Source organism: Pseudochaenichthys georgianus, chromosome 17 (assembly GCF_902827115.2).
Source record: "Pseudochaenichthys georgianus chromosome 17, fPseGeo1.2, whole genome shotgun sequence".
NCBI classification, from domain to species: domain Eukaryota; kingdom Metazoa; phylum Chordata; class Actinopteri; order Perciformes; family Channichthyidae; genus Pseudochaenichthys; species Pseudochaenichthys georgianus.
Window position 1 is genome coordinate 11065207 of NC_047519.1, and position 27312 is coordinate 11092518.

Here is a 27312-nt window from a genome sequence, read left to right on the forward strand (position 1 = left end):
TCTACCCTATACAGTTCACTTTGGACACAGTTGAATAAGGTACTATCATGCTGTCGCCATAACTCCACAATGTTGTCTGTTCCGGATGTTCCGTCAACAGTGCATGGTAGAGATATTTTGCATTTATTAATGACTTTCTTCACTCCTCTCTAATCTCCAGTTTTATCCCTCCAATGCTTTATTTAACTTGTGATATTTGTGTCCATAAATCCTATTTTGCACCTGTCAACATACCTATTTCTGTCTTTGCTTCTGCACTCTGAAATGAATTGTTTGACTTTTTAGGAGAGGTGCTTATTTGCGTTGTTGCTCAATATTGATACCACTTTCATGTCTGTTTTCTAAATATGAAGCTACAGCAAGCGGATTAGTTTAGCATTAAGACATGAAACACATGAAAACAGCTATGGCTTATATTTGAGTTGAGTCCATAGAGAATGCATGTAAAGAACGTATTTTAAACACCACATTGAACTTTTACAAGGTGTATGTATTCTGACATGCATTAATCCTTCTTTTGGGTCTAGTTTCAATGTATTCCTGTCATTAATATCATCCAGCTTTTTAATGCTTCAAAATATTCATTATAATTGTGTGTATTTCTCTACTGAAAACAGTTGCTAGCATCCGAAAGATTACCTCCCCAAATTGTGTTTTCTGTAAAGATCAAACATGTTTATTTGTATGAGCTTTAATGCTAGTAATGCTAACCAGACTTTGTTAGCGCCCAATAGTTATGCTAGCTGTTTCGAGTCCAAATGCTAAGCTAAGCTATCTAGCTGCTGGCTGTAACTTTATACATAGAGCACAGACCTGACAGTAGTATTAATCTTCTACTTGATATCTCGGGCAAAAAGCTAATGTCACACTACTCTTACAATTCTTTCCTCGGGTTATTTGATAGTCTTTCTTCCTGTCGCTTTCTCGTGTGTCACTTGATTATTTATGGGCTCTTGAAACCACAAACCTAATAAGGCAATGAACACCACTTTTATCTTTTCTGTTCACCTCCTTACGTGATTCGTTTGCAGTATCAACATTAATTCGGCTGACTTTTATATTTTTGATCCAATTGGTAAATAGGCTATATTTACACCATAACGGTGCACAGCTGAGACATTTGTGCAGGCACGAAACATACTACCAATAGAAATACATTGCTTTTTAAAATAAAGGGGAAAATCGTGTTGATGAACACGAATCAATAGATTAAATGTCGTGACTATAACACGAAATGCAGTGAGACTGGGTTGCCTGGAAAGCAGTGGCATTTTCCCACACTTCTCTTGCCTTTGAACTTCTTACCGTAACACCACACCATGTTCATTATGGGGCGCATGACCTTTAACCCTCCAGGACTGCCTCTGTGACATTAATGGTGAAGCGGTGATTAAATGCTGACCCTGTATCAGTTTACGCCGTTTTTTTTCTGTCTTATATACAGTAGCCTACCACTGGCAACAAGATGACTAACCTGGCTGAATCACAAGCACAAAATCCTCTAGGGCAGGGGTGTCAAACTCAATTTCAACTAGGGCCACATTAGCATCATGGTTGCACTCAAAGGGCCAGTTTTATATATAAGACTATATAAGAATAAATATATAAATATTCAATATATCTAAAATAATGTATTATATACATTATTGCCTCTGCATTGGTTTATTATCGGATAGGGTAATAACTTCATAATTAACTACGTCTGAAAGCAGAAGTCTAGGGCAAACAATTGCAAGTCTCTTCAGTGCGCATGTCACAAAATGATTTAAAAAGAAAATTCTGGAAAAAACTAAAATAAATAAGTGAAATCTTGAAAAATCACAAAAGTCAGATTCCGAGAAAAAAGTCTAATTTGAGATGCATTGTGGGACATGTAGTGTAACCGTGTAATAAACATATTATATTCTTTGCAAGCTCTTGTGGGGCCACAGAAAATGAAGTTGCGGGCCGGATTTGGCCCCCGGACCTTGAGTTTGACACCCCTGCTCTAGGGGATTCAAAAATGTAAATTAAAGGGGATTTGACATTTTAACACTGTGGTACAACTCATATATTCACGGGAGGTTGTTAATTCACTTTTCAAAAGGATTTATGTATAGGGCAACTTAGAATAGACTGTAGATGCCTACAAGCGGTTCTGTCTTCCAGCTGTGTTATATAAAATAAAATAAATTCAGCATCTAGGATACCGGGAGAGAGACATAACTTGTTTTCCAGCATCACTGCTTTATGGTGATGCACTCGGTACAGACAGATAAACAGGTGGCTTTAATATTTTGCTTGGAATCATGTTTGATTTGAAGTCTGATCATGTGCTGAGTAAATATTGTACAAACACAGAGCTTAGGGACAGAAAGCCCTGACGCTACAGTACCAAAGCACCCCCTAGTGACAGGTGTGGGATGTTATGCAATATTACCAAACATATTAATTTCACGTATGTAAACACTTTATTCCTCGCAAAATAATTGAAAATTAAATTAGCATTTTAAATAAAGATTTTGACATAAATTACACTATTCTGACAGAACAATTCCAATGTGATTCAATTCTTTATCTTCAACAATAAATAAAATAAATTATATTCCACTTTTGTCAAGAGTTCTGAGGCTCTGTGTGGTTCTTGGTGGACGCCGAGCCATTCTGCTGTTGATCCACCATGAGCAGGATGCTGTCTGACAGGTCTCTAATGTCGCTGTGTGTGTCGGGATGTGCAGCCAAAGCCCGCAGAAGTTCAGTCACACCCTCCTTCTGCATCATGCTCCTGTAATGTGAAGCTAGAGGATAGAGAGAAGACGTTGGCATAACATGTGAGAGGATTGGCAGATTGAGCACGCTTACACTCAAATATTAATACTCCGGAGAAGTCTGCATTCATCTATTGAATATTACATATGGTGCACATGAGTGGTATATTTAAATGATGAAATACAGTAAAGGGCAGCCACTATTTCAAACATTGTTTCATCTATAGATTATTTTCTAGTTTACAAGTAAAACATTTCCACGACCAAGTTTCTCAAAGGTGATGTCTTATTATCATTGCAGCTCCAGTACTGTAACACATGATGTATGACTATGCTGACCCCTATGAATCCACCCCTGTGAATCCCAGTTGTTAATCTCCCCCTAAATACCCCCTCAGAAGGGTGTTTGTGTGTCTTACTATTCTGACCGCAGACCAGATGTATGGCCCACACTGCCCACAGCTGCACCCCCGAGGGCTGCCAAGTCTGAAGCAGAGGGCAAAATGGACGGAACGACCTGACATGTGGAAACAAGGAGACAAAGCACAGGGATACAACCTTTTTTCTTTGTTTTGTTTTATGCTTTAATAACTGGAATGTTTATTTTCTTTGGCATCGATGGTAAGAGGGAATGTAAACTGAGACACGTCAGTCATAGAAATGTGTTGTTAATAGATTTTAACTCTCTTGTGATGGTCTGTGTGGATTCCCTTCTAAAAGACCACTAAATCAGCAACCACATGGAATGGTAGAGTGTGGAGAGAATGTAGGATGTCTTATTGATAGGAAACGACAACAAAAAGTGTTATGCAACATGTCGGTTGATGTTAAATAGAATAGACAGAATGAGGAGATTTAATAAAGGGGCCTTATAATGTTATGTTCAGGTGTTCTTCAGCATCGCAGCCCCAACCCTCTGGAACCCTCTGGAACCCCCTCCCCCTTGAAATCAGGGCTGCTGACTGAAAAGCACTCAAAACACATCTGTTTGTCCGTTAGCTCTCTCCTCTTCCTTTTTTATTAATCAAGCTTTGTTTATTTCGTTTTTTTATCTTCTTATTTTCTCCCTGTTGTTCGACCGTTTTCTTTGTGGGTCCCCCGCGGCCCCTCGTTCTATTGTAAAGCGCCCTTTGGTTTCTTGAAAGGCGCTATATAAATTGAAGTTATTATTATTATTTCACATTTGTATGTAGTGTCTCTACTGGGACATGTCTCCATGCTTTAATGTTGAAAAAGCTCTTTATTCTTCTCATACTGCCTGTGCTGCAGAACCTCTTTTCACCCTCTGTCTGAAACCAGAGCCCAGTCTGCTCTGATTGGCTAGCTGACGCATCCTTTAAAGACTCCACTTCTGTTTCGTCACCTGTAAGAGACCATTTCCCTCTCCAGTTGGTTCCATGTCATTATCGAATCATGCTGGAACAAAAGAAAATACACTTTTAAACAAGAGCCAAAGGGGAAATGTAGACGAGCACCTATAACGCTCCTCTCTCACACACACCAGCTGCTTCACGGTGTTGCTGTGGAGCTCGTCGCCCAGGGTCCAGGCCTCAGGTCTGGAGGCGAGCTGTGCCAGAGTCCCCCCCGCAAAGTAACGGACCCCCACCTCCACCTCAGAGTCCTGCAGCAGGCTGAGGATGTGCCCCAGCAGGCCCTCCTCCATCATGTCCCCTTGTAACCCCTCCACCTCGGCTATGTTGTTCTGCAACAGAGAGAGACAGCAGATTTCCAACACATGGAGTTCATTTTAATCATATTTCTCAAATGATTGAAACATTTCTGAGCAATATGTAAATATTTGAAAGAACTCTCAAATTCAGCCGCTGCCTGATTATTCCATCCTGAATGTGGGAACGATTGCAAAAAGCTGTAAACAACTTTTGGTTTATAACATGGAACATTTCTGCACTAAAAACAGAGACTCATCATGTTATACATTTTGTTGAGTTTTGTATTTACAATCATCCCAAGGGTTTTGAACTTTCTTTAAACCCAGAGAAATCCCTTATTAATGTAAAGGTTACATGTTGTTTCATTGGTTGACCTGTAACATGTGTAAGCTAGGCTAAGATAAGCTTACACACACACACACACACACACACACACACACACACACACACACACACACACACACACACACACACACACACACACACACACACACACACACTCACCAGAAGACCAAGAACTTTCTGCTGAATGGAGGGTTCAGTGTAGTAAGTCTGGAACACAAAAAAGGGACAGCATGAAAAGATGTGTGTGTGTGTGTGTGTGTGTGTGTGTGTGTGTGTGTGTGTGTGTGTGTGTGTGTGTGTGTGTGTGTGTGTGTGTGTGTGTGTGTGTGTGTGTGTGTGTGTGTGTGTGTGTGTGTGTGTGTGTGTGTGTGTGTGTGTGTGTGTGTCTGTGTGTGTGTGTGTGTGTGTGTAGGTGTGTGTGTGTGTGTGTGTGTGTGTGTGTGTGTGTGTGTGTGTGTGTGTGTGTGTGTGTGTGTGTGTGTGTGTGTGTGTGTGTGTGTGTGTGTGTGTGTGTGTGTGTGTGTGTGTGTGTGTGTGTGTGTGTGTGTGTGTGTGTGTGTGTGTGTGTGTGTGTGTGTGTGTGTGTGTCGGTGGGTGGGTGCATTCGAGCATTAACGTGTGTTTCTGGAGCCCTTGTACCTCAAGAACCTCCTCATACAGCCCCAGGCCCTGGCACTCGATAAAATTGCGAGCAGCGGTGGGCATCTCGTCCGTCAGGTTCCACAGAGCGCTGAGGGCGAACTTCAGAGTGGAGTCTACCACTCCCGCCATGGCTTTGTGCTGCACTATAGCCAGCAGCTGCTGTGGGATGGAGGACATGAGCGGAGAAGACATGAGACGGAATGGAGCGGTAGAAAGAGACATTTAAAAGCTAAAAAGGGGAGAAAACAGAATGCTTTTGTAGAAATGGAGGCAACATCTTGTGGTGGTATTGACCTAAACAACATATCAACAAGTGGACATACGTTTATAAACTAATCAAGATAAAAAGAGGATCATTAGGGAACATTTTAGTTGTGGTATTTCTCTAAATAAGAAACCACATGTATATATATAACTTGGAAAAACACCAAAGTCAAAGAGAAAGGTTTTTATTTAGTTTTTTTCCCTCCTTTTTTTCTATTTCTATCTTTAGATTTTTTAGATTTATGGATTGTTATTTAGTTATTCGAAGTTTTTTTTTTTGAATTGTATCTGATTTCATTATGTATGCCCTGTAACCGACTAATATCTTAAAATGCAAATAAAAAAACAACAACAATGGACATACAATAAGCGAAAAATAAAGTATAGAGAGGCTTGATTACACACACAAAGAGAATCAGAGTGGCGTAATTGAACAGCGGGGTAACGTCAAACCGTGAGTGCATGGAGCAATGAGCGACAGTGAGCAAATGAGTACATGGTAGGTCATGGAAAATAGAGCGGGTGAGAAAGACAGAAAGGGGGAGACTAGAAATACAGTCGTGCATATCAAGTGCTAAGCTGGGACCTTGCTAAAGTGCGCAAGTGTTAACATACCTTCATAATAAAGACGTCCTTGCCGAGTTTAACCGTCTCCTCTGTGGACAACTGCAAATAAAACCAATCAATGAATTAAATTCTATATTTTCCTAAATGTCACAGCAGAACATATTTATCACACAGGGACTAAATGAAAGCTGGATGTTTGAACTATTTCCGCAGAAGTACAGGTGGTGGCTGAGCACAGGGCTCTTCACAGCTGCTAGACTATTTCCCTGCAGCACACTAATGCACAGTAAGTGAGCAGTGTCTTGACCTTGGCCACCAGAATGGAGATGACAGCCACCGCCATCCTCTGAAGGGTGGGATCCTGGTGGCTCCGCAGCCAGTTAATCACCAGCGTGGCCGCAAAATACCTGAGCCGTGATCACATTGTGGACATAAGGAACAGAGTATTACAAACATATGGGCAGACATTTGAGTCTTCATTTTGACATCTGGAGGAACTATTTCTTTTGGCAATTAGATTTCAAGACAAAATATACTTTAGCTGGAAAAACAGTACAGTGCCATTCTTTGAGAGCGCTGATTATCTTGCGTAACTGCGGGCCCGTGAACTAACTTGTCAAAAGGGATGTCCTGAAGGATGTAGTCACTGCAGAGCGCCAGCAGGCAGTTCTTTTGCACCTGGAGGAAGGGAAACCACATGGGTGGAAGAAAATACGAAGGCATTATGAAGTAACTCAATACTGTCTGAAGGTTAAGGAATGGACAATCAATCCAACATAAACCTCTATGCTGATGATACTATCATTTATATACATGCTCCCTCCATGGTAAAGGATTTGCATAACTTCACACTGCAATTCAGTTATTACAAAACAACTATGCTAAGTTTAAAATGGGGTTTAAATGCGCAGGAAATTAAAGAGGCCCTGTTGTGCTCCTTGGGGTGTCCCGTTTCCTGTAGTGTGTTTTCCTAGAAAGGGGTTTGAAGGATCTGGGGAAGGATGTATTGTTCTACGTTGCACCGTGGGAAATGAAAATGAAGAGACGTATCTAGAATCATATCCATTGATGTATTTAAGAAAATGATAAGGAATGTGTTGATAGAGGCGTATGATTGCTTTTTTGACAGAGGTATGGCTGCTATGAAAAAGGATTGAAATGAAGGTTATAGAAAATAGGGAGTTGTAACAAAATGCTACAAATCTAAGGTCACAATATGGTGAAGGGCAGTTACCTGGCAGCAAGAGAGACATACAGTGCCACTTGGTGCTGTTGTGAAACTACACAATATGAAAATGGGCCTGTCATGTGGAACACTGAGCATGTCCTCTGACCTGTTGGTGGCTGGGGAAGCTCTCCATGGCGACCAGCAGCTGGGTGACGGTGGAGGTGAGCAGGCAGACAGGCATGGCCTCTGCCAGGTCCTGAGCGGTCAGATTAAAGACGCACGCTGTGGCCACCAGCTGAATGTGCAGGGAGGTGGGCTGGCTCTGCATCCCCCCTAGAACCAGCTGCAGGAAACAAGAAGTGCATTACAACTCATGTGCTTCAGAGTCAGATGGAAAGGGCTGAATGTGGGGGGTGAGGCAGGGGGGCTTTTGGCGTGTGCTCTTCTTCGCCTTTGCAGCTAGAATTTGGGTGTCAGTTGTGTGGACAGTGATGGGACAGCGTGTCTCGCTGACCCTCCCACCTCTTAAAACTCACCCAGACAACTGTGAGGCTGCATTGTTCTCTTTTACTAGACACAACCTCCTCTTTGCGAGCACGACGAAAATACAGTAATTACTACGTCAGGTCAGAGGACATCTTGACTTTAGCTGTACAGTTTGTTCCCATTTAGCTGAAAAGAACAGATGGAAAATACTAGCCTCTTTACAAAGGAGAATGAGGAAGAAAGACTTTCAAATGAAAATGTCTGTAAAAAGAAAATGACGCTTTGAAGACATTGTTCCAGCACAATGATATGCGTAGTACCTTTAGCATGTCTGGCCGAGGTTTGTCAATGTCAGTGGTTAGATTGTAGAGGTGGAGGAGGGCCTCTCGTATGAAACACTCGCGGTCTCTGTACCTCCGCAGGGCCTCGCACACCTGGTTCTCATTTGCCTCTCCGGTTACCTGAACATACACAGCAGCACATCAGCATTTTAAAGAGAAACAGGAAATGCAGCAGGCATATACAAACAGCCTCAAGTCAAAGGATAATGAGGAACATATGCGAGACTCCAGCTTAAGTGTCTGCCCATACCATGCTCCGACGTCAACTCTATGACCGATGCTAGCACTAGCGCCTTACTTTTAAGTTTCTCTGTGAAGTCAGGATTTCACAGGAGCTAGCCCCGGTGGCTAGCAGGCCCAAGAACACCAGTCCACCTCTGGCCTCCACAAACGCTCTGACTGATGCTTCACTGGTCCTCTTCCGTCCAGAGATATCTAGGGATACAAGTGAAGGAAGGACCTGAGCACTCCCCTCCAGAAGCTGCCGCACCGTCTCCTCCCCGTCCTTCCCGTCACTGTCATCCACAGCAAAGTGGTCCTCTGAAAAGTCTAGATGCCTGAGGGTGTGCAGTTGACTGAGGACAGAGAGACACCTGAGAGGCGACATATCCAGCTGCTGCAGCTTGTGACCGATGAAAGATCTCAGCGTGTTCTTGCAACGGAGGAGTGCAGTAAGCTTGGACACGGCGCTGCAGGAGATGTCCAGGCTCTCCAGCTGAGGGAGAGAGCAGATATCCTCCAGGGCAGCATCAGTCAGGTCTGTGTTGGCCATGATGAGTGTCCTCAAGCCCTGCAGGGAGCTGAAGCCAACTCCAACCTCCATCAGGGACTCCCAGTCCACATGTAGCCCAGTGAGGCACAACCTCCGCAGGCTTGATCTGCACTCCGGGTTGGAGGCCAGGCCCGAGACGATGTTAGCCCCTGTGAGGCCACCGGAGGCCCAGGCGGCGTCTAGTTCCTGGAGCCTGTGAGGGCAGAGGGCCAGGCGGAAGGCTTCTGCAGACACCGTACAGCGGCGGATTGATGCTCTGCGCAGGCGGAGCTCTTTGCAGTGTTGGAAAATCCCAACAGTTGTGTCATTCAGTATCCCTTGTAGGAAAAAGTAGCATCAGTTCAGCCTCATTGGTGTTGATGGAATACACTTTTCCATCATTTCAGCCTCCTGGCATAGTACATTGTAAACTCATGAATCATATGATGATGGGGTGGCTTAAGGATATTGCTATTTTCAAAGTTGTTTGCCTGGAGAATCCTTCTTTTCTTTTAACATTAGCAACAAACTAACTGACATTTAAAAAAATATATAAATATGTTTCTCAACAATTGTATATATTTGTTATTATGCAAATTGTATTTGATATTGGGATTCTTCTTTTTTGTAATAAAAATATCTCATTATAAACTTTAATAATAGTTCAAAATTACAAATAAATACTTAAAAATATAGTTTTTCTCAGTCAGTGCTCTGTTTTCTTCAAGTATGCATTATAATTTAAGTTGAAAATGAGAAGAAGTCCCGGTTTCCACCGCAACAGACATTAATATAAATGTGTGTTTTGACAGACTTGACATTTACATACATTTCTAAAATCTTAATATAATATCAATAAGACTAAAAAATATGACATCCTCATGAAGCTCAGAAATAATATCTCTCTATATATTTGATCACTTATATCCCTAACTGCCTAGTGTTCCAACTACTTGAAAAGACAGAAGATCTGTTACATACCTGAAAGGCCAGAATGTGCTTTTCACAGTACATTAGGACTCAAATAAACTGCATGAATGGTGTTGGTAATAAAGTGTCATGTCCCCCACAGAGGACAAAAATGTCTCCAACTGAAGACCTAAGTCACATTTTGGTGAAGTAAGATCATTTCGCCCTTGTTTACCACTTGTAACAGAACTTCTCTCCTTTCGTAGAAGCAGTTGTTGATATTGATGTTGTCAGATCCTTTTTCTATCCTCCTGACCTACCTTTAGTCGCCATATTGCGCAGTAACTGGTCTGCCATCTCCTGTGGGAACACCGGGGCCAAGCTGAGGCCCAGGGAGCCGTCTGCTCTCCTGCTGCACAGAGCCTCCAGGCTGCTGCACACCTGAGCCAAGCAGAGGTCACACAGGGCCTGGGGGCCGTCAGCATCCTGCAATGGAGCGGCGGGTGTTCAGAAACTACTGGGTCATCACAAATCATTACAAAGGTATAGTGCAGTGACAAAATGCAGACAAATTACTGAAAAAACAAACATATTATATATTTTTAAAATATATTTAGGTGAAACCGTCATTTAAAAGTGGAGTTTTAAATAGTACTACATCGTAAAGGGTGTAAGATATCTATGTACAAATACTCCGATCAAACTCAAAACCCGATCCTGCCCCTTGATCTCACTATCTAAGTGAACGGTGACTGTAAAAACTACACTGCGCATGCTCAGAGTATTGTCCTATTTAATGTGTGTGGCAAAAAAATAATGACCATAGGGGCATAGAGCTGCCATCCCCACCATACGTCATCTCACATCATTCAGAGCTGATTGGCTGTAAGTACGTGTGCCGCGAAAAGTGTGGTGTGTGAAGAGGAGACCAGAGGAGACGAGAGAGGCGTCCTAAAACCCGGAAGTAAGCTGCGCATGGCTTCCCTCCACAAAAAAGCAATGAGATTTCTCCTTGGGATTTTAGAAAATAGCTCAAAATAAGATCTGTGGGAAACGTACCTGTTAGATAAATGCATGTTTTGTTCAGCCGGATAATATCCACATGTCTACCCTACTTTTATCATTTTCTAATCATAAATCTATCGATTAGATTTATGATAGACTTTTGAAACTACAAGAACATAAGGAGGACTTTTACAAAAAAGTAATAGAGATTTTTGTCCAGAAGGATAGGCAAATGGACTTCATCTTCAAGTCAAGGTAAGACTGCAATTGTATTGAAAATGGGATCTTACTAAGAGAGAACAATTCAATATTTAAATGATAAAATTACATTTTTTGGGTAACCTTTTGTTGAACTGTCTGTTTAAAATTAATCGAAGCATCAGACAAAAAAAGCTTTTGAAAATAATATTATATTTTGATTTAGGTCAAAAGATAATATTTGTAAACCTGAAGTCAGTGCCAGTGCCAGTGCCTCACCAGCCATGAACCTCACTGCAGAAGCTTATATATAGACATCTACGTTTTTTGTGCCCCACCACTTTTGTACATATAGAAACGCCACTGGTTACTGTACATTAAAAACAATTGTGAAGGACATTTTTGCCCTGACAGTTGTCTCTCAGGCTTCTTTCTTCAGGGATCAACAGATCCACACTGACACAGGATCTCTAACGCTGTCGGTGTCTAATTTTATCCGCAACACTACACAAGTAAAGCCCATTTAAACCACCTAATCCTGCCGGTCTCTGTGGGGCACAGTGGACAAAAGCAACATGTTCCCACGGGGCGGTAGCCTATATGGGCTAAAAACGTTTGTCAACGGCACATTCGGTTCACAACAGTAACGTTGTCAATATAACAGCAGGGGACGGGGTCAAACTCACCATGGTTGAGAAGAAAACAGTCGACAGGAAACTTAAAACAATTATTATAATAATTACGGTAACACGACGTTCAGCAATATTTTAAATTAAAGGACGTCTTTATACACATTTCTTTCAATTCGACGAAAGTTATTAAATCTTCTGTTTTGTTTACAGTCGCTGCTGCTGTCCGCCGAGTACACTACCAACTGTCACAAGTTGACCTGCTCCTATTGGTCAATACGCGTGACGTAACCGGGCTCTTCTTCTACTTCTTCTTCTTCTTGAGGGGCTTGTTTCAGGATATGTTAGCGTGTGTTTTCATTCGTGCTAATACAGTTTTAATCAGTATTTACTTGACTCTTAACTGTATATATATATATATATATATGTGTGTGTGAACATGTACAAAGAAGTTCGTTGTACATGTTCACAGACATTGGCGGAATGTAACTCAGTACATTATACTCAAGTAGGCCTACTGCTCTTAATCTGAGATAAACTTCTTCATTTGGCCTTTTTACATGTATGCTATGCTGACATCATCAACACCATCCTAGAGGCAGCATAGCCTACTTTATACTTATCTGACAGCGTTAGTTACTTATTTATTGTTTAGCTAACAATTTGTCATACCCTTTCTGTCCTGTGAAAACAATCTATCTCCAGATTTGGTGATATATAATTGTAGTTTCTTAAATAAACAAAACATATTTAGAGTTCCTTTATGAGTTGGAAACCTTGTCCCACTTTTTAAAGTATAGCAGTAATGTCATTCCAAAAACATCATACATTTGGAAAACACACACTGGGACCTTTTTTCTGTAATAAGTAGGCCTACTTCTACATGTAATACTTAAAACACATTTTTCTAATAATACTGACCTACTTTCACTCAAGTGATGTTCTGAATGCAGGACTTTTACTTCTGTCTGAATATTTCTTCCTCTACTCCTGCATAAAGTCAGTATATCTTTCAAAGAGCAAAGCAGTGTACCTGCAATAACTGTGAAGGTGCCGGCGGTAATAGACTCGTTTAGCCACAAGGAGGGGCTCAGAGAGAGAGAGAGAGTAACTTTATTAGTTTATGATAGTTGTAGTCAAATGTCAAATTCGATATTAAATAATGAGTCCCTAAATACCAAAATAAATGTTGTCTCATTAGTCAACATTTATGGTACACTAATAAAGTGCAGAAAGACATTACCTAGCGGAAATACATATCAACTGTTACATGTGGGGACTAATATAGCATAGTCCTGTTTACATGGTTAGTATTAGGTTAAAAATAAAAAGAGACTCAGCAAATGTGTCCATAAGTAATGACTGCATTGGTTCCTTACTCTGGAATTCCGACTATTAGGGCTTGCCAAAGTTTCAAGGGGCGCAAGGCCTTCTAGATTTGTAGAGGTGTAGGACTTTTTTATACATACTTTTAGCCTAGATCTCAGCATTTGATGCATGTCTTGTCTGTGAATATTTTTTTAGAATTTGGATTCTTTAGAAAGTTCAGATTATCATTTAAGATATGAACTTTAAAAAACAGCTAAATAAACATCAGGAAAAGTGCCATGGAGAAGGAAAAAAAAGAAAATACAGACTAAAAATAGCTCTTTTGTAAGTTGTTCTGTACTATTTTTACCGTGCATGGAATATTCTATGATGTGAAATATCGACTGCATATGTCACTACGTCAGTTGTTGTCAATTAACTCAATGATGGGAAAGGAGTCCCATGAGAAAAAAAAGGTTGGGAACACCGGCTCTAGACTACACAATAGTCAGGCTTGTTAAATGGGTTGCAGATAAAGATTTCCAGGCATGGATCGAATTAGCCCAAAATGTATTTTTCAGCTTCCCTCCGAACAGCGAACACATGTTCTTCTACATATAATTTATTTAAATCATGCGACCTCTATATACACCCAGCCACCATGGAGACACATGCTTCCAATCACGCATACAAACACATGTTCTCATACATGCACCATGCACAGGCAATAACACTTCTTCTACATTATGGATGTCCTCATAAACTAATCTGTCCTCCCACATGCTGTATCTCCCCACGCAGAGAATCCCCATGCATCAAAGCCGGAGCTTCCTCCTAAATCCAAAGCATTTAGCTGAAGGGCGTTCTTTTTTTGTCTGCATATTGTCCTCGTAACCAAATAAACACAGCTGCCAAAAAGCCCTCGCATTGCCACAAGAGACACCCCATAAACAGAGCAAACACAAGAGCAAATTGAATATGCTTAAACTACTGGATTGCCAGAATCAGTCAGTCATTAGATTAGAGCTGATGGGAAACAGCTTTGCGAGTAAGTAGACTTTGATACATTAGGCTGTGTGTGGAAGAGAGACATGTATGTGTATTTCATCAGCTCCTACCCTGACAGACAGACAGCATGCCTGGGAGACAGTGTTACATTGTAAACAGGACCCTATGACATGATGACAGCTAGACTGAATTGAAATGTCTTCAACACTCTTGCTGATTCACAGCCAATCCGGGTCGGTTATTTATTTGTGGTGAAACTTTATATTAGGAGGAGTTGTTGTTTTCTTTCCGAACTTCAGAGGAAGAAGGCAGGGCCAAGCCTTCCCTCTGCTCCAACGACAGAGAAAGTCACACCATCAGCCTCCCTCTTTCTGTACACGGACCACCCTCCAGTGTTCTCCTAGTGGACGGTGTTTGCCCGTGCCGTAGCAGGCCTTCATTCTAAATGAGAGCAAAGACAGACGGAGAGTGAGAGGAGGAGAATGGAGAGCATGAACCTGCGTATGAATCAAAACTGAGACACCAAGGCTGGGTATAATACCTGCAATTTCTGGACTGAACTCATTGACACAGGTAAGAATCTTTTGTTTCTGTGATCAGGCTACTTAGGAAATTAACTTTTGTATCTTTTTTAAGATTTTTTAAGATTTTTTTTTTTTTTTTTAAATTAAAGTCATAGACTTCCATTAATCTGTGGAGTAATGGTACATTGCTGAAGTTAAAGTATCCATTTAAGCTATTTTAAGTAACTTATATTTGTTTTTTAATTTCTGTATACATCTGGTGTTTGTTAACCATCATTGTTGGTGCATCAGGTCTCTTAGCAGACGGACCCAATCAGTGGCACCATCAGAATAAGTTGTGGCTTAATTGGCACAGTTCATAGAATCCGCTGGCCAGAAGCAGAAGCCACAACAAAGTTAGACTGGAAAATGTGGGGCTTTTTGATGTATGGTTAAATAAAGTTGGAGGGAAATTGGGGGGTGGGGAGTAGGCCTACATGTTGTGTTCCAAGGGATTGTGAAGGGTTTTAGCGTGAGATAAATCTTTTAATTGGGGGGCTTAGCGGTAGGCAGTGAGAGCTCAGTGGTACTTATTTAGAGTGAGTGGGCCGATTGGCAGTGTCTCCGTGTTCCTCTGGGCTGGGGGAAAAAACAGCCGCCGCAAAGTTTGACCTGCTTGATTGAAAGGACTGCTTTAATACAGATGAGGTAGCTGGGTTTTGGTCAGGTCTGGCTCAGAGCGACGAGGAAGATGAATATACTCCTTTTTAATAAGTAAACAAAAAAAACACGTCTGCTGCTGCGGTCGACTTGATGAAGACCAGCAGGGTGTGAACGACATGAGGGCAACCTGGTGGTAAAGACTGCCGAAGAGATCCCTGGCTGAGGAGCCTTTGTGTAAACACTGTCACTGCTGTGAGATTCATATTGTGGGGATGGAGACGTGCAGACGGGCCAATTGCTGAGGCCGAGCTATTGAAGGGGGGTGACCTGTGATTACGGAAAGACAGGAAAAAGTACTCTCCGGGTGATATTAACGGACTGACAGTGCCAGGGTGTTTTTGAGTGGCCAGTTTTTCCTAAAGTGCCTTTTCCTTTCCTCTCAGATGGTTTATAACCCAAGACTAAACAATCTGCAGCTTCTTCCATATGTTAAACTGGCATTTTCTTATGCTGCTGAACTTTTAAGCTTTAAAAACGGTATGCTAGCTCAGACTTTTTGTCAGTGGATAAGTCACTGTACTAAAAACTATTTGTTATAGATTTCCCTCAAGGCGTGTTTTTTCTCATGACAATGATTAAACACGGCAGCCTATGCTCTGGGATCTCTCCCAATACCAGTGGTTAGGACTCTTCAGTGCAAGAAATGTAAAGAGGACACCGGGGAAATTATTCAAAGTCCCTGCTGTCTCTGTCTTGGACTCATTTAATTCTACTTTTTTTGGCATAAATTCCTCTACAGATTAGTTTTGATTAGCTCTGATATGAAGTGCGTCACATTGTGTTCCTGTCTGAGGTGTTGGATGAAGGTTTCTTCACCCCCTCAGCCATATCCACCAGACATAGCCTGCCTTCTGGTTGGATTTGGTCCAAAATCACCCTGAAGTTGGCTTCATTTCCAGAGCCATTTAATACGGAGGGTGGGATATTTTACTTAGCATGGATTTGCCAACGTCACCCTCCCCTGCTGCATTCGTTGTGCTGTCAAAACCAATAAGATCAAAACAAAAGCTTTCGTTCCAAAAATAGACTCCAGAAAAGCATTACTCATAAATCAGGGATTCCTGCTCCTCCTACTGCTCTTTTAACACATTTTCTTCTTTTATTCCTCACCCAATTTTAAGATTTTGTTTGTACCAACCAAGAAGAAATTAAAGAGAGCATGTGAATCATAATTTTAACCATCACTAGCATTTTGCTATTTACCGATATACCTCATAAATCCTGGTAGCGTGTAATCCCTGGCCATATTAAGTACATTTTGTATCAAATATTTCAATTTTCAGTTAAATCTTTGGCCTCATCAAGAGGTTTTTAACAAATGTTCCACACCAGTCAGCACAGGTACACTATAAGACTAAAGTGGAGGTTTGTAGAAGTTCTGAGCCAGTAAATCTACAGAAATATGAAAAACAGATCCCAGCACTTGCCCACACCCAGACACCTGATACAGATGTGGTAAGGGCTGTAATGAAAGAGAACCCATGAGGGAATGTATTGAAAATCCGAGTTACGATAACAGATTTGTGGTGGATGGGTGGCACTGCTCTAACTCGACCACAAGCGTGCCAGAAGGCACATCTTGCCTGGGGCAGAGCAGTTGATATGTTAGCTGTGTCTTTGCCTAAGTCTGCTAGTTTTCACTACACAGTTGCATGCTCATTAGTTTTATAATTAGGCAAGACTCTTGCGTTGAGTCTTGAGTGGAAGCTCTCTTCTGTACCCAGGGGCGCACTGGGACTACAATTCAGCCCTAGAAACTGACCCAGTCCGGCCACATGAAATGTCGGGGGGGGTGCATCAGAAAAAAAATAAAGCCTGAAGCCTTCCGAGTAAATCGCCAGAACGCCGACACCTCTTCATCACTCCACTGCTGAAAGTACTCCGGTGTGAAAGCGCCTAATGGCAATGTTAACAGGCCTATATAGAGTGCCACAGTGACGCATCCGAAAACCCGGAAATAAACTTCTTTCGGTTCCTTCTACAAAAACCAATGCAATTTCTCCATAGGATTTTGGGAAATAGCTCGAAATAAGGTCTGTGGTTGACACAAATTGAAGAGACAGATCACATTTTGTCTACCCTACTTTTATAATTTTAAAATCATAAATCTAATCGATAGATTCATGATCGATAGATTTATGATTAGAAAATTATAAAAGTAGGGTAGACATGTGGATATCATCCGGTTGAACAAAAGGTGATCTGTCTCTTCTATTTGTGTCAACCACAGACCTTATTTCGAGCTATTTTCCAAAATCCTATGGAGAAATTGCATTGGTTTTTGTTCGAAGAACCGGAAATGCTAAAATGCTAAATTACTTCCGGGTTTTAGGACGCGTCATTGTGGCACTCTATTGCTTAATATAGCATGTTAACATGTGTAATGCTAAATAAGTAAGCTAAACGCTTAAATCAGTTTGCTTACATGTTCACACATGCTGAGGACAATACATTTAAAAGGATCTACATGGTCATTGTGGGCAGTTTTTTTGTTTTAAACCAATGTATTTGACATGTTTTGACCCGATGATCATGCAGGATGAACATTATTAACATTCATTAAGGGGGGACATGGGTGTACCAACTTTCATGTCAAATGGTCCAAACTTTGTTTTGTTATAGATCTTAAGCTACTTGGTGGTAAAGAGAGAAGGAACCATGGGGTCTGGGTCATGGAGCGTATTTATTCTGGTTGGTCTGTCGTTTTGCGGCAACAGCCAAGCCCTCACAAAGAGCCCCATCCTGTCCCGGATACGAAGGGCTCCAGAGGCCAATGGGGAAAGCAAGAAGTGCTCCTACACCTTCCTGGTTCCTGAGCAGAAGATCACAGGACCCATATGTGCCGCCCGCGGTTACTCTACCGATAAGGATCGAGTGACACGCCTGGATGTGGCTGGAGTGCGGGACGTCCTGTCGAAGCAGCGTAGGGAGACGGAAACGTTGAAGCTGGTGGTGGATGTGGACGGCAACTTGGTGAATGAAATGAAGCTGTTGAGGAAAGAGAGCAGGAACATGAACTCCAGAGTGACCCAGCTGTACATGCAGCTGCTTCACGAGATCATCAGGAAGAGGGACAACTCGCTGGAGCTGGCGCAGCTGGAGACTCGCATCCTCAATGCCACCTCAGAGTCACTGCGCCTGGCATCCCGGTACAGAGAGCTGGAGTCCAAATACGCTGCCCTGTCTGCTGTAGTGAACAACCAGTCAGTGCTGATTGGGGCACTTGAGGAGCAATGCATGCAGGTGTACAGCCGCAGGCATGACCAGACACCCTTGGGACCTCCGCGTGTGCAGGTGGTGCCTGAGAACATTCCTGTTAGTGTGCCACGTTTCACCAACGAGATCCAGAGGGACAACAACCGAGGCTTCGCCCGAGAAAGGGGCTCTCGCTCTGGGCCGTCGCCCACGGGCGGCACCCTGGAAGTTCAGAAACCTCCACCGAGAAACTTCAGTGCTGAAGGTAAGTGAGAGAAGAATGCTCCACCAATCCATCCATTACATTTCAATAATATATGAATTGTTTCAAACGTGAAAATGTAATGTAAGTCATGGTTAAATGTAAAGCAGTCATGACTTTGGAGGCCAGCCGTGACACAATATGAATCCCTAAGTTTGAAAACAGCTGCAGGTGGGCCAGTGGTGTAGTTTTTTCAAAGGCCAAAGATGTTCACATTCAGCTGGAACTCTGCTGCCGGCTCAACAGAAAGGACACAAACCAGGATGGAAATACAAATGTTGTAACGTCTCAACTGAGGCAGGGGACTTAAAGCAAAGCAAAGAAAGACCTAACCAGTGCCATTTTGCTCATCAACAGTACATTCCTGACACATTTAGATTGCCCTCGCCCAAGAATAATAAAGTGTGTAGGATTTCAGTACAGCTGTGTACGAAAACGATCCCTTACAAGACTGTTCCATTGCATGTGAGATGTAGACAGAACCCAGACTGGTGTATAGACCCCTCAAAAACCACAAAGTAGAGGCACTTCTGCTATACTTTATGAATGGACTAAACCTTTACATTATTATTTTACCATTAGCCTGGAGAGGATTGCTCTCCCTTTACATAAACTCATTGCTTCATAAGCTATTAGTCAACATGCTATGCTAATGAGAATGTTGAATTACTTTGGAAAAATGCAGTTAATCGCAGTGGTTTTACAAAGTATCTATTAAGTTGTTCCTGTTTTGTTTTCATACCACAAATGGGGTCATATCTTATAAAGTCATTTTATTTGCCTGACTCCCTAAACATCTTTGCTGGATAAATGTGTTTTTTATTACTCTTTGTTTGTTTGATTTTATTCTTGTTTACCAGATTCCCTAAAAGTTCAACCCTCTGTCAGACTTCAATTTAAATGTCTCTTAATCATGTTCTGAAACAACAGAGTAACATTGTCATACAAACCCAAACTGAGTTTCAACCTGAATCAGACTCTTTGATACATGTTTTAATATTTATATTGCGTTTAACCCTAAACCCTAAAACTCACTTCTCCTGCCTAAACATAACCAACGAAACCTACAAAGGCAACACATTCTAGCCAATCAAAAGCAGAGTGAGGCGGGTAATGCTTTTGCCCTAAGAAGAAAAATAAAGTCTGTAAGGTCAAATGACGTCTTCTGCATAACAGAAAACAGAACAATGGGCCTTTTCTAATTGCATATTTTTTCTGACTTCTGAGGTTTCAAAATAATAGGCTCTCAGAATAAAAAAATGGGCATTGAAAAATCTCCTTTGAAACTTTCACAACAAACTGAGTTTTGCCACATGAACATACATGTAATCAAAATGGGGGAAAAAAAGAAAAAAATGAAACCAGATATAGTCCTGCTAAAAGCTAAATAGCCACGGCTAGATGCCCACCTCTCTCTTTTGTCCTTTCCTTCAGGTCCTTTCAGAGACTGCCTCGACGCGCAGGAAGCTGGCCACAGCACCAGCGGCATGTACCTGATCAGACCAGACGAAGCAGAAAGGCCAGTGCAGGCTTGGTGTGAACAGGACATCGACAACGGCGGCTGGACCGTTATCCAGAGCAGGCGAGACGGCTCCATTAACTTCTTCAGGAACTGGGATAGCTACAAGGTGTTGACATATGACACTTCCCCCACCCTGTCTGTCTTATTTTTCTGTCTTCTCTCCTGAGCCAACTTCAATATTTGGGTCATCTAAAGACAACATGGGGGCTGTTACAGTATATGACCCATGTAGCGGAACCATCTGGGGTCTGGACTATTTCCTAGGCCAGATTCCTTGTGTTTTCACTAACTGTAAAATAGAACGCCCCGTCAGCAGCAGTATTCGTGGAGGGTTATCTGGTTTGAGATTCCCATTATGAAACATGAGACGGCCCACTAGGAAGGTATTTTCCGTAGCTCAAACTGCAGAGGTTTCTTTCTAAACCGCGACTACTATGGAGCCTTCCTGGATGAATAGCTGGTTGGCTTGCGCAACATATAGACCCTCTCATCAAAGCTATGGGAGAATAAGATGGAGTATATCGTGGCTGGCAGCCTCAGCGATCCAGTGTTCCGTTCAACCTCGCCAGGCTCGTGCATGTGTAACTGGAAGCTAAATTGCTCTCTAAAAAATCTCTTAATTTGCCTCTGTGCTCTTTCAACAAGCCACCACAAGTACACACACACAGCACCAGAGAGGAGGCCCTGGACTGAAACCCTACATCGTTCATCCTCTGCTGGCTCACCAAGCTAATCCCCAATCCCAAACCTCAACCTCCTCTACCAAGTGAAGTGTTCTTCAGGCACATGGCCAGATGTACATTGCTCGCTGTTATTCAGCATACGCGCCAAGGCCATTTTCACCAGCAGCCGTGATCTAAGAGCTCTGTTGGGTTTAAGTGATGAACCAGCATTTCGAGGATGGATGCTTATTTCGCTGCCTACACTCTACAACATTAATCATTTCAAAGAAAGGGTGGTAATCTTTTGCAACAGCTTTTTCCTTTTGAAGCTTTGTAGTTTGTCTTCATTACAGAACCACAACCCGAGTGTCATCAAAAAGAAAACTCTTGTTTGTTCTGTTACAATCCCACAGCCTTATTCACAAGGGGGTTTTATCTTCCCAAACAATTCTCATGTTTCTAAACTCCTCAGGCTACCACATGAAAAACAATGCTCGTTATTTCCTGTGATCTTTCTCTAACACTCCTTTTAATTTCCCTTTGATTCAGAGCGGCTTTGGCAATATAGACGGAGAATACTGGCTCGGTCTGGAGGGCATCTACAACCTGGGGAGGCAGGGGGACTACAAGCTGCTTGTGGAGCTGGAGGACTGGATGGACAAGAAGGTGTACGCTCAGTACAGCAGCTTCCATCTAGAGCCTGAGAGCGAGGGATACCGTCTGCGACTGGGCACCTACCAGGGCAACGCCGGGGACTCCATGAGCAGCGACAACGGCAAACAGTTCACTACTCTGGATCGAGACAAGGACGCCTACTCAGGTAGATGAACTTTAAAATGCATTATGATTATTTATTGAAATTGTGCCTAGTTTTCACATCTAATCGAGCAAACATTATATATTGGTCAAAAGTAAAACACCTTCAAAGTCCCTTAATAAATACCCATTACACATTCTTGAAATCCAGATTTCTCTAACAGGGTCATGTAGATCAGTGCTTCTCAAAGTGTGGTCCGTGGACCACTGGTGGTCCGTGAGCGCCCCCTAGTGGTCCGCGAGTATATTGGTAACATTTCACATTTGAAATAAATAAATGTAAGTTTTCTGCACTCTCGCGGGAATATCTCCGCAATTAAGCGACGTTAAGTTTCACTTTTGATTGCATGGTATAGCCCAGCGCAACACCTTCATCACACATGTTGCTACTTGTTTGTACCATGTTCAGGCGATTTGTAATCTGTTCTAGAAAAACGATGCCATTTTGGATATTTGAGTTAGGTGGTCCGCGAGTGTTTTTTTTATTGGTTAAGTGGTCCTTGGTACGAAAAAGTTTGAGAAACACTGTCGTAGATCAAAGACCAATGAAATATGCCATCAGTCCCACGAATCCCATAATGCTTTATGATGTAATTAATATGCATTCCAAAATGAAAATTGAAAGTGATTATGACCGGGCAAATTGCACAAAATTACATCTTCCACTTCTTTGTCCATCATTTTGAGCATGTAAGCGGCTAAAGAGTAGCCTTCGCTAGCAAACACAGAAAACCAGCAAACGTTACATGCTAACATCTACGATTCTACAAGTTAGAAGCTCCAGAGATCTGGTCCCTCTATCTTGAAAAGGCAAAATAGAAACCAACGATTTTCTAAAAAAACTGTAAATATGTAGATGTTTTATAAAAGTTATTAACCTTCCTGTTTCCCTACTACAGGTAACTGTGCCCATTTCCATAAAGGAGGCTGGTGGTATAACGCTTGCGGTCAAGCCAACCTGAACGGTGTCTGGTACACCGGAGGCGTTTACCGCAGCAAATTCCAAGATGGGATTTTCTGGGCCGACTACGGTGGAGGCTTCTACTCTATGAAGGCTGTCCGTATGCTGATCAGGCCCATAGACTGAACCAGTGGCAACTGTGGAGGCCAGGGAGAAACATTGTGACTGGATAAGTCAGCAGCAACTGGTTCATCCTAGATACAAGAACTTCCCCAACCAATGGAGACAACCAATCATCATAGTGACTTGAACTGCCTTCTGTAACAGACATGGACTGTTCACTTTATATGGTAATAGATGCACAACAAGAGGGATTTAGGGGGCATTCCTATTTATAGTAAGCCATAATGCTACTTTTATCAACAAATATGTTGGTGCAGGCAAATTAAGTATAATTTCAGAAGATGTTCTGAAATTAACATCTTCTGAATGTTATTGCATATATTATTCCAAATAATGCAATCTGTCTATCTGTTTATGAGACTGCAGTGTTTTCCTCATTACTGGGTCACCCCGTGGAGACGAGGTGCCACATCCTTCCAGAACCTTCATATTGATTTCATTCATAAGCTTTAGCCTCACAGGATCTGAAAGCAGCTTTTCCTATCTTGCCAAGATAAACATGTGGAGGGAACACTCATACGGGATATACGTTGTGCTATAGTTGCTGGGAGCTGGAAAATACATCTTGTTAATACAGATATTTATACTCTGTATCCACTTCCAAATCTAAAAAAGCCCAGCGCCTTAAAGAGATTGAGAAGGAATGTGGTTTAATACATATTTTTATATACACCTGATTACAAAAACAGCCTTGTTTAATTTGTGTTCTCCCTACACTTAAAACAACATTAATACTCTATGTTAAACTACTTTGTCCAAGTGCAGATGACCAGACATGATAATTTATGCGTACAATTAACTTATCATAACAGGGGAAAGGGCCAGGTGTCCTGAGGGAACAGTACATGATCATATAGAGAAAATAACAAATGTCCTAACTGTATAAATGACAATCATTTCTAAAGTGAGCTTGCACGTATGGAAATTGCTGTTATGTGTTTTTCTCATTTGGCTGTTGATGTCATTTCAGCATGATTCTGGGAAACATGATCATTGTTGATGAAAAAAACGAAAAATGGAATAGCGTTTTGTTGATGAGTTGTTTTTGAGCATGAACAATATGCCAACCAAGCGTGTTGAAAGTTAGGCAATGGGACAGACAACGAGAAACACATTGATGAAAACCAGACACGATGAAAAAAGAAAAAGAGAGCAGGGAGGGGATGAACTGGGATGGAATCAGTCCAGATTTCCGAGTTATATCCCCCCACTCTTCCTTATAAATACAGAGACATTTACATTCTTTCCACACAAAAGTGCTTGAGTTGTATGTTTTCGTAAAATATCTTTTAAAGTCAGTGGGCCTGCGCTCTGTAATCGCCGGTATGGAAGGAAAGTGGCATCCTTTTAGGGGAACCATCCCAGAGGAGAGGGGAGCTGGGGGTTTATTTTCCTTTTTTTGAACAGTTGGGTCTGCTTTGAACGACGGAGCTGCATTGCCTTTGGTGTCTCAGACAAAAATAGAAACCTCATATTGTGAGTGTTTCTTCTCAGTGACCACAATAGCCCTCACACCCATATCTTCAACACACTTTCATAAAGCAACAAAACACAAAGAAACGAGACCGGTCACAGCCAGCTGGACATGGAAAAAAACGATGTTGAATAAAAAAGGCTTTATAATGTTAAAATGTTTAGCAATAAAAGCTGAAACCAATGAGTCACTATATGACTCACCTTAACAATATAACAATAACAGTTGTAGCATACAGTAGAACTTTAGCGTCACTTGAAGGGACATTCTTCCTCATTTGGATTCAGAAGAACGCTTCTCATGTGACATGCTGATTCATACTGTTAACCAAGTTGTACTTAGCTCTTGATTTGGTCATTTGTAATCTTTGTTCAGATTTCTTGCCCCTTTCAAACGTATCTTGTGAGAGTCATGCAGATAACTGTAAGGGAAACGTCTGCAGCAATGGAGAGTCAGGACTCCGAGAGACACGAGGAGAGTTGGAGCTTTGATGTCAAACACTGGTGTTTATTACAAGTATCGGCCGGAGAATTTCACATCACGAGTCACGGCAGCCAGAGGTTCTGACTGCACGGGTGCGGTGCCACATCAATTCTGCCCAGCCTACTAGTTTACAGAGAGTTAATCAACAGCTGGGCACACTGGAGATATCCTCAACATCTGGAGACACTGAATCACTTGCCTGACTCTTAGGCTCTGTGACCGAGAGTTGACCGGTCATAAACTGAGAATAAGTGCAGCAGCAGCACATTCTTTAAAGGAGATAACAGAGTCAGGGTTGGTTATTAACGTCAACAGACAATAAGGTTAAATATCTTAGGAGTAAGGAAGAATTATTCTCTGACAATAACATTTTGTTTTTTTAGCAGATTCAAACTGAAGCTGTGCAGACAACACAGTCTCACGGCATTTCGTGTTAAAAAATATGACTTATTGATTTCAGTATTCTGAGGCTCTGAGCCCCATTTATTTTCCTCGCGGACGGCAAAAAAACTCAGACATTATACAATTTAAAATAAAAGGGATAGGCTTAGGCTTAGGGTAAGATATTGAGTAAGAAAATGTTTGTATGAGCCACACAGCTTCTGGTATTCCAAGACCCAACCGAACAAAAAGACGTGGTGCAGGCACGAAACATACTACCAATAGAAATACATTGCTTTTAAAATCGTTCTGTGTGGCACGAAAAAAATGCGGAAATCGTGTTGGTGAACACGAATCAAGGCAAGGCAAGGCAAGGCAAGGCAAGGCAAGGCAAGTTTATTTATAGAGCACTTTTCAACGCAAGGCAATTCAAAGTGCTTTACAAGAAAAAAGAAAAAAAAATGAAAGACATTAAGCATTAAAAAAGAAAAGCTAATCAAATAAACATTAAGAAAAAAATACATGGATAAAAGTTACAGTGCAGTCTAAAATATAAATAGTTCAATTAAACATTACAAGAAAAAGTACATGGATAAAAGTTACAGTGCAGTTTAAGATAAGAATAGTTCAAATAAAAGCAGAGACAAAAAGAAAAGTCTTCAGCCTGGATTTAAAAGTAGTCAGAGTTGCAGCGGACCTGCAGGTTTCTGGGAGTTTGTTCCAGATATTTGGAGCATAATAACTGAACGCTGCTTTACCATGTTTAGTTCTGACTCTGGGGACAGAAAGCTGACCAGTCCCCGAAGACCTGAGAGATCTGGATGGTTCATAGTTTAGCAGGAGGTCAGTAATGTATTTTGGGCCTAAACCATTCAGTGCTTTATAAACCAGCAGCAGTATTTTGAAATCTATTCTTTGACACACAGGAAGCCAGTGTAAAGACTTCAGAACAGGAGTGATGTGATCCACTTTCTTAGTGTTAGTGAGGACTCGAGCAGCGGCGTTCTGAATCAGCTGCAGCTTTCTAATAGATTTTTTAGTGAGACCTGTGAAGACACCATTGCAGTAGTCGAGTCTACTGAAGATAAAGGCATGGACAAGTTTTTCCAAATCCTGCTGTGACATTAGTCTTTTAATCCTAGATATGTTCTGTAGGTGATAGTAGGCTGATTTAGTAACTGTTTTAATGTGACTGTTGAAACTCAGGTCAGAGTCCATGACTACACCTAGATTTCTGGCTTTATCTGTTGGTTTGAACATTGCACACTGAAGCTCAGCGCTAACTTTTAAACGTTCTGCCTTGGCTCCAAAAACCATTACCTCAGTTTTATCTTTGTTTAATTGGAGAAAGTTCTGACACATCCAGTCATTGATTTGTTCAATGCACTTACTCAGTGTTTGAATTGGAGCATAGTCTCCTGGTGAAATTGTTACGTAAATTTGTGTGTCACCTGCATAGCTATGGTAACTTATTTTGTTGTTCTTCATTATCTGAGCCAGTGGTAGCATGTAGATGTTAAAGAGAAGAGGCCCCAAGATGGAGCCTTGAGGAACCCCACATGTCATATTTGTCAACTCAGATGTGTATTTACCGATAGAAACAAAGTTGTTTCTGTCCTTTAAGTAGGATTTAAACCAATTTAGAACTGTTTCCGAAAGTCCCACCCAGTTTTCCAGTCGGTCCAGTAATATGCTGTGGTCAACAGTGTCAAACGCAGCACTGAGATCTAATAATACTAACACTGAAGTTCTGCCACTGTCTGTGTTTAAGTGGATGTCGTTAAAGACCTTTACAAGAGCAGTCTCAGTGCTGTGGTTTGGACGAAAGCCTGACTGGAACACATCGAAACATCGAAAGGCAAGGCAAGTTTATTTATATAGCACTTTTCAACACAAGGCAATTCAAAGTGCTTTACAAAAAATGAAAGACATTAAGCATTAAAAAAGAAAAGATAATAAAATAAACATTAAAAGGAAAAATACATGGATAAAAGTTACAGTGCAGTCTAAAATATGAATAATTCAATTAAACATTAAAAGAAAAAGTACATGGATAAATTAAAAGAAAAAGTACATTTAATCAATAGATTCAATTCATTTTGTGACTATAACACAAAATGCCGTGAGACTGGGTTGGTGAAGGAAAATGTATTGCATGTCTGGATCAAT

At 41.5% G+C, this 27312-nt stretch overlaps 2 protein-coding genes across 2 annotated transcripts; one reads left to right on the forward strand and one right to left on the reverse strand.

Moving 5' to 3' along the window:
- Positions 1-2156: 2156 nt before the first annotated feature.
- On the reverse strand, positions 2157-11976 carry LOC117461827 (protein zyg-11 homolog). The gene is made up of 14 exons (XM_034103792.1): positions 11780-11976; positions 10211-10376; positions 8529-9319; positions 8210-8350; positions 7570-7746; positions 6849-6913; positions 6543-6642; positions 6284-6334; positions 5402-5563; positions 4922-4969; positions 4249-4449; positions 4111-4163; positions 3167-3264; positions 2157-2777 (listed from the first exon to the last, which is right to left on the reverse strand). Exons 1-14 carry the CDS (start codon positions 11780-11782, stop codon positions 2596-2598), a joined length of 2238 nt encoding a protein of 745 aa, XP_033959683.1. The 5' UTR covers positions 11783-11976; the 3' UTR covers positions 2157-2595.
- Positions 11977-14361: 2385 nt separating this feature from the next.
- LOC117461706 (angiopoietin-related protein 1-like) lies at positions 14362-24379 on the forward strand. The gene is made up of 5 exons (XM_034103583.2): positions 14362-14611; positions 17887-18724; positions 20156-20349; positions 21455-21725; positions 22621-24379. Exons 2-5 carry the CDS (start codon positions 17923-17925, stop codon positions 22806-22808), a joined length of 1455 nt encoding a protein of 484 aa, XP_033959474.1. The 5' UTR covers positions 14362-14611; positions 17887-17922; the 3' UTR covers positions 22809-24379.
- Positions 24380-27312: the final 2933 nt, after the last annotated feature.

Excerpts from the sequence above, each read along its gene's own strand:
- LOC117461827 (XM_034103792.1), bottom strand. Across the intron at positions 8,351-8,528 it reads CTTCACAGAGAAACTTAAAA|GTAACCGGAGAGGCAAATGA; the intron begins GTAAGGCGCTAG and ends GTGTATGTTCAG. Across the intron at positions 4,164-4,248 it reads GCAACACCGTGAAGCAGCTG|CATGATTCGATAATGACATG; the intron begins GTGTGTGTGAGA and ends CTTTTGTTCCAG.
- LOC117461706 (XM_034103583.2), top strand. The coding sequence starts at position 17,923 with ATGGGGTCTGGGTCATGGAGCGTATTTATTCTGGTTGGTCTGTCGTTT. Across the intron at positions 18,725-20,155 it reads GAGAAACTTCAGTGCTGAAG|GTCCTTTCAGAGACTGCCTC; the intron begins GTAAGTGAGAGA and ends CCTTTCCTTCAG. Across the intron at positions 21,726-22,620 it reads AGACAAGGACGCCTACTCAG|GTAACTGTGCCCATTTCCAT; the intron begins GTAGATGAACTT and ends TCCCTACTACAG.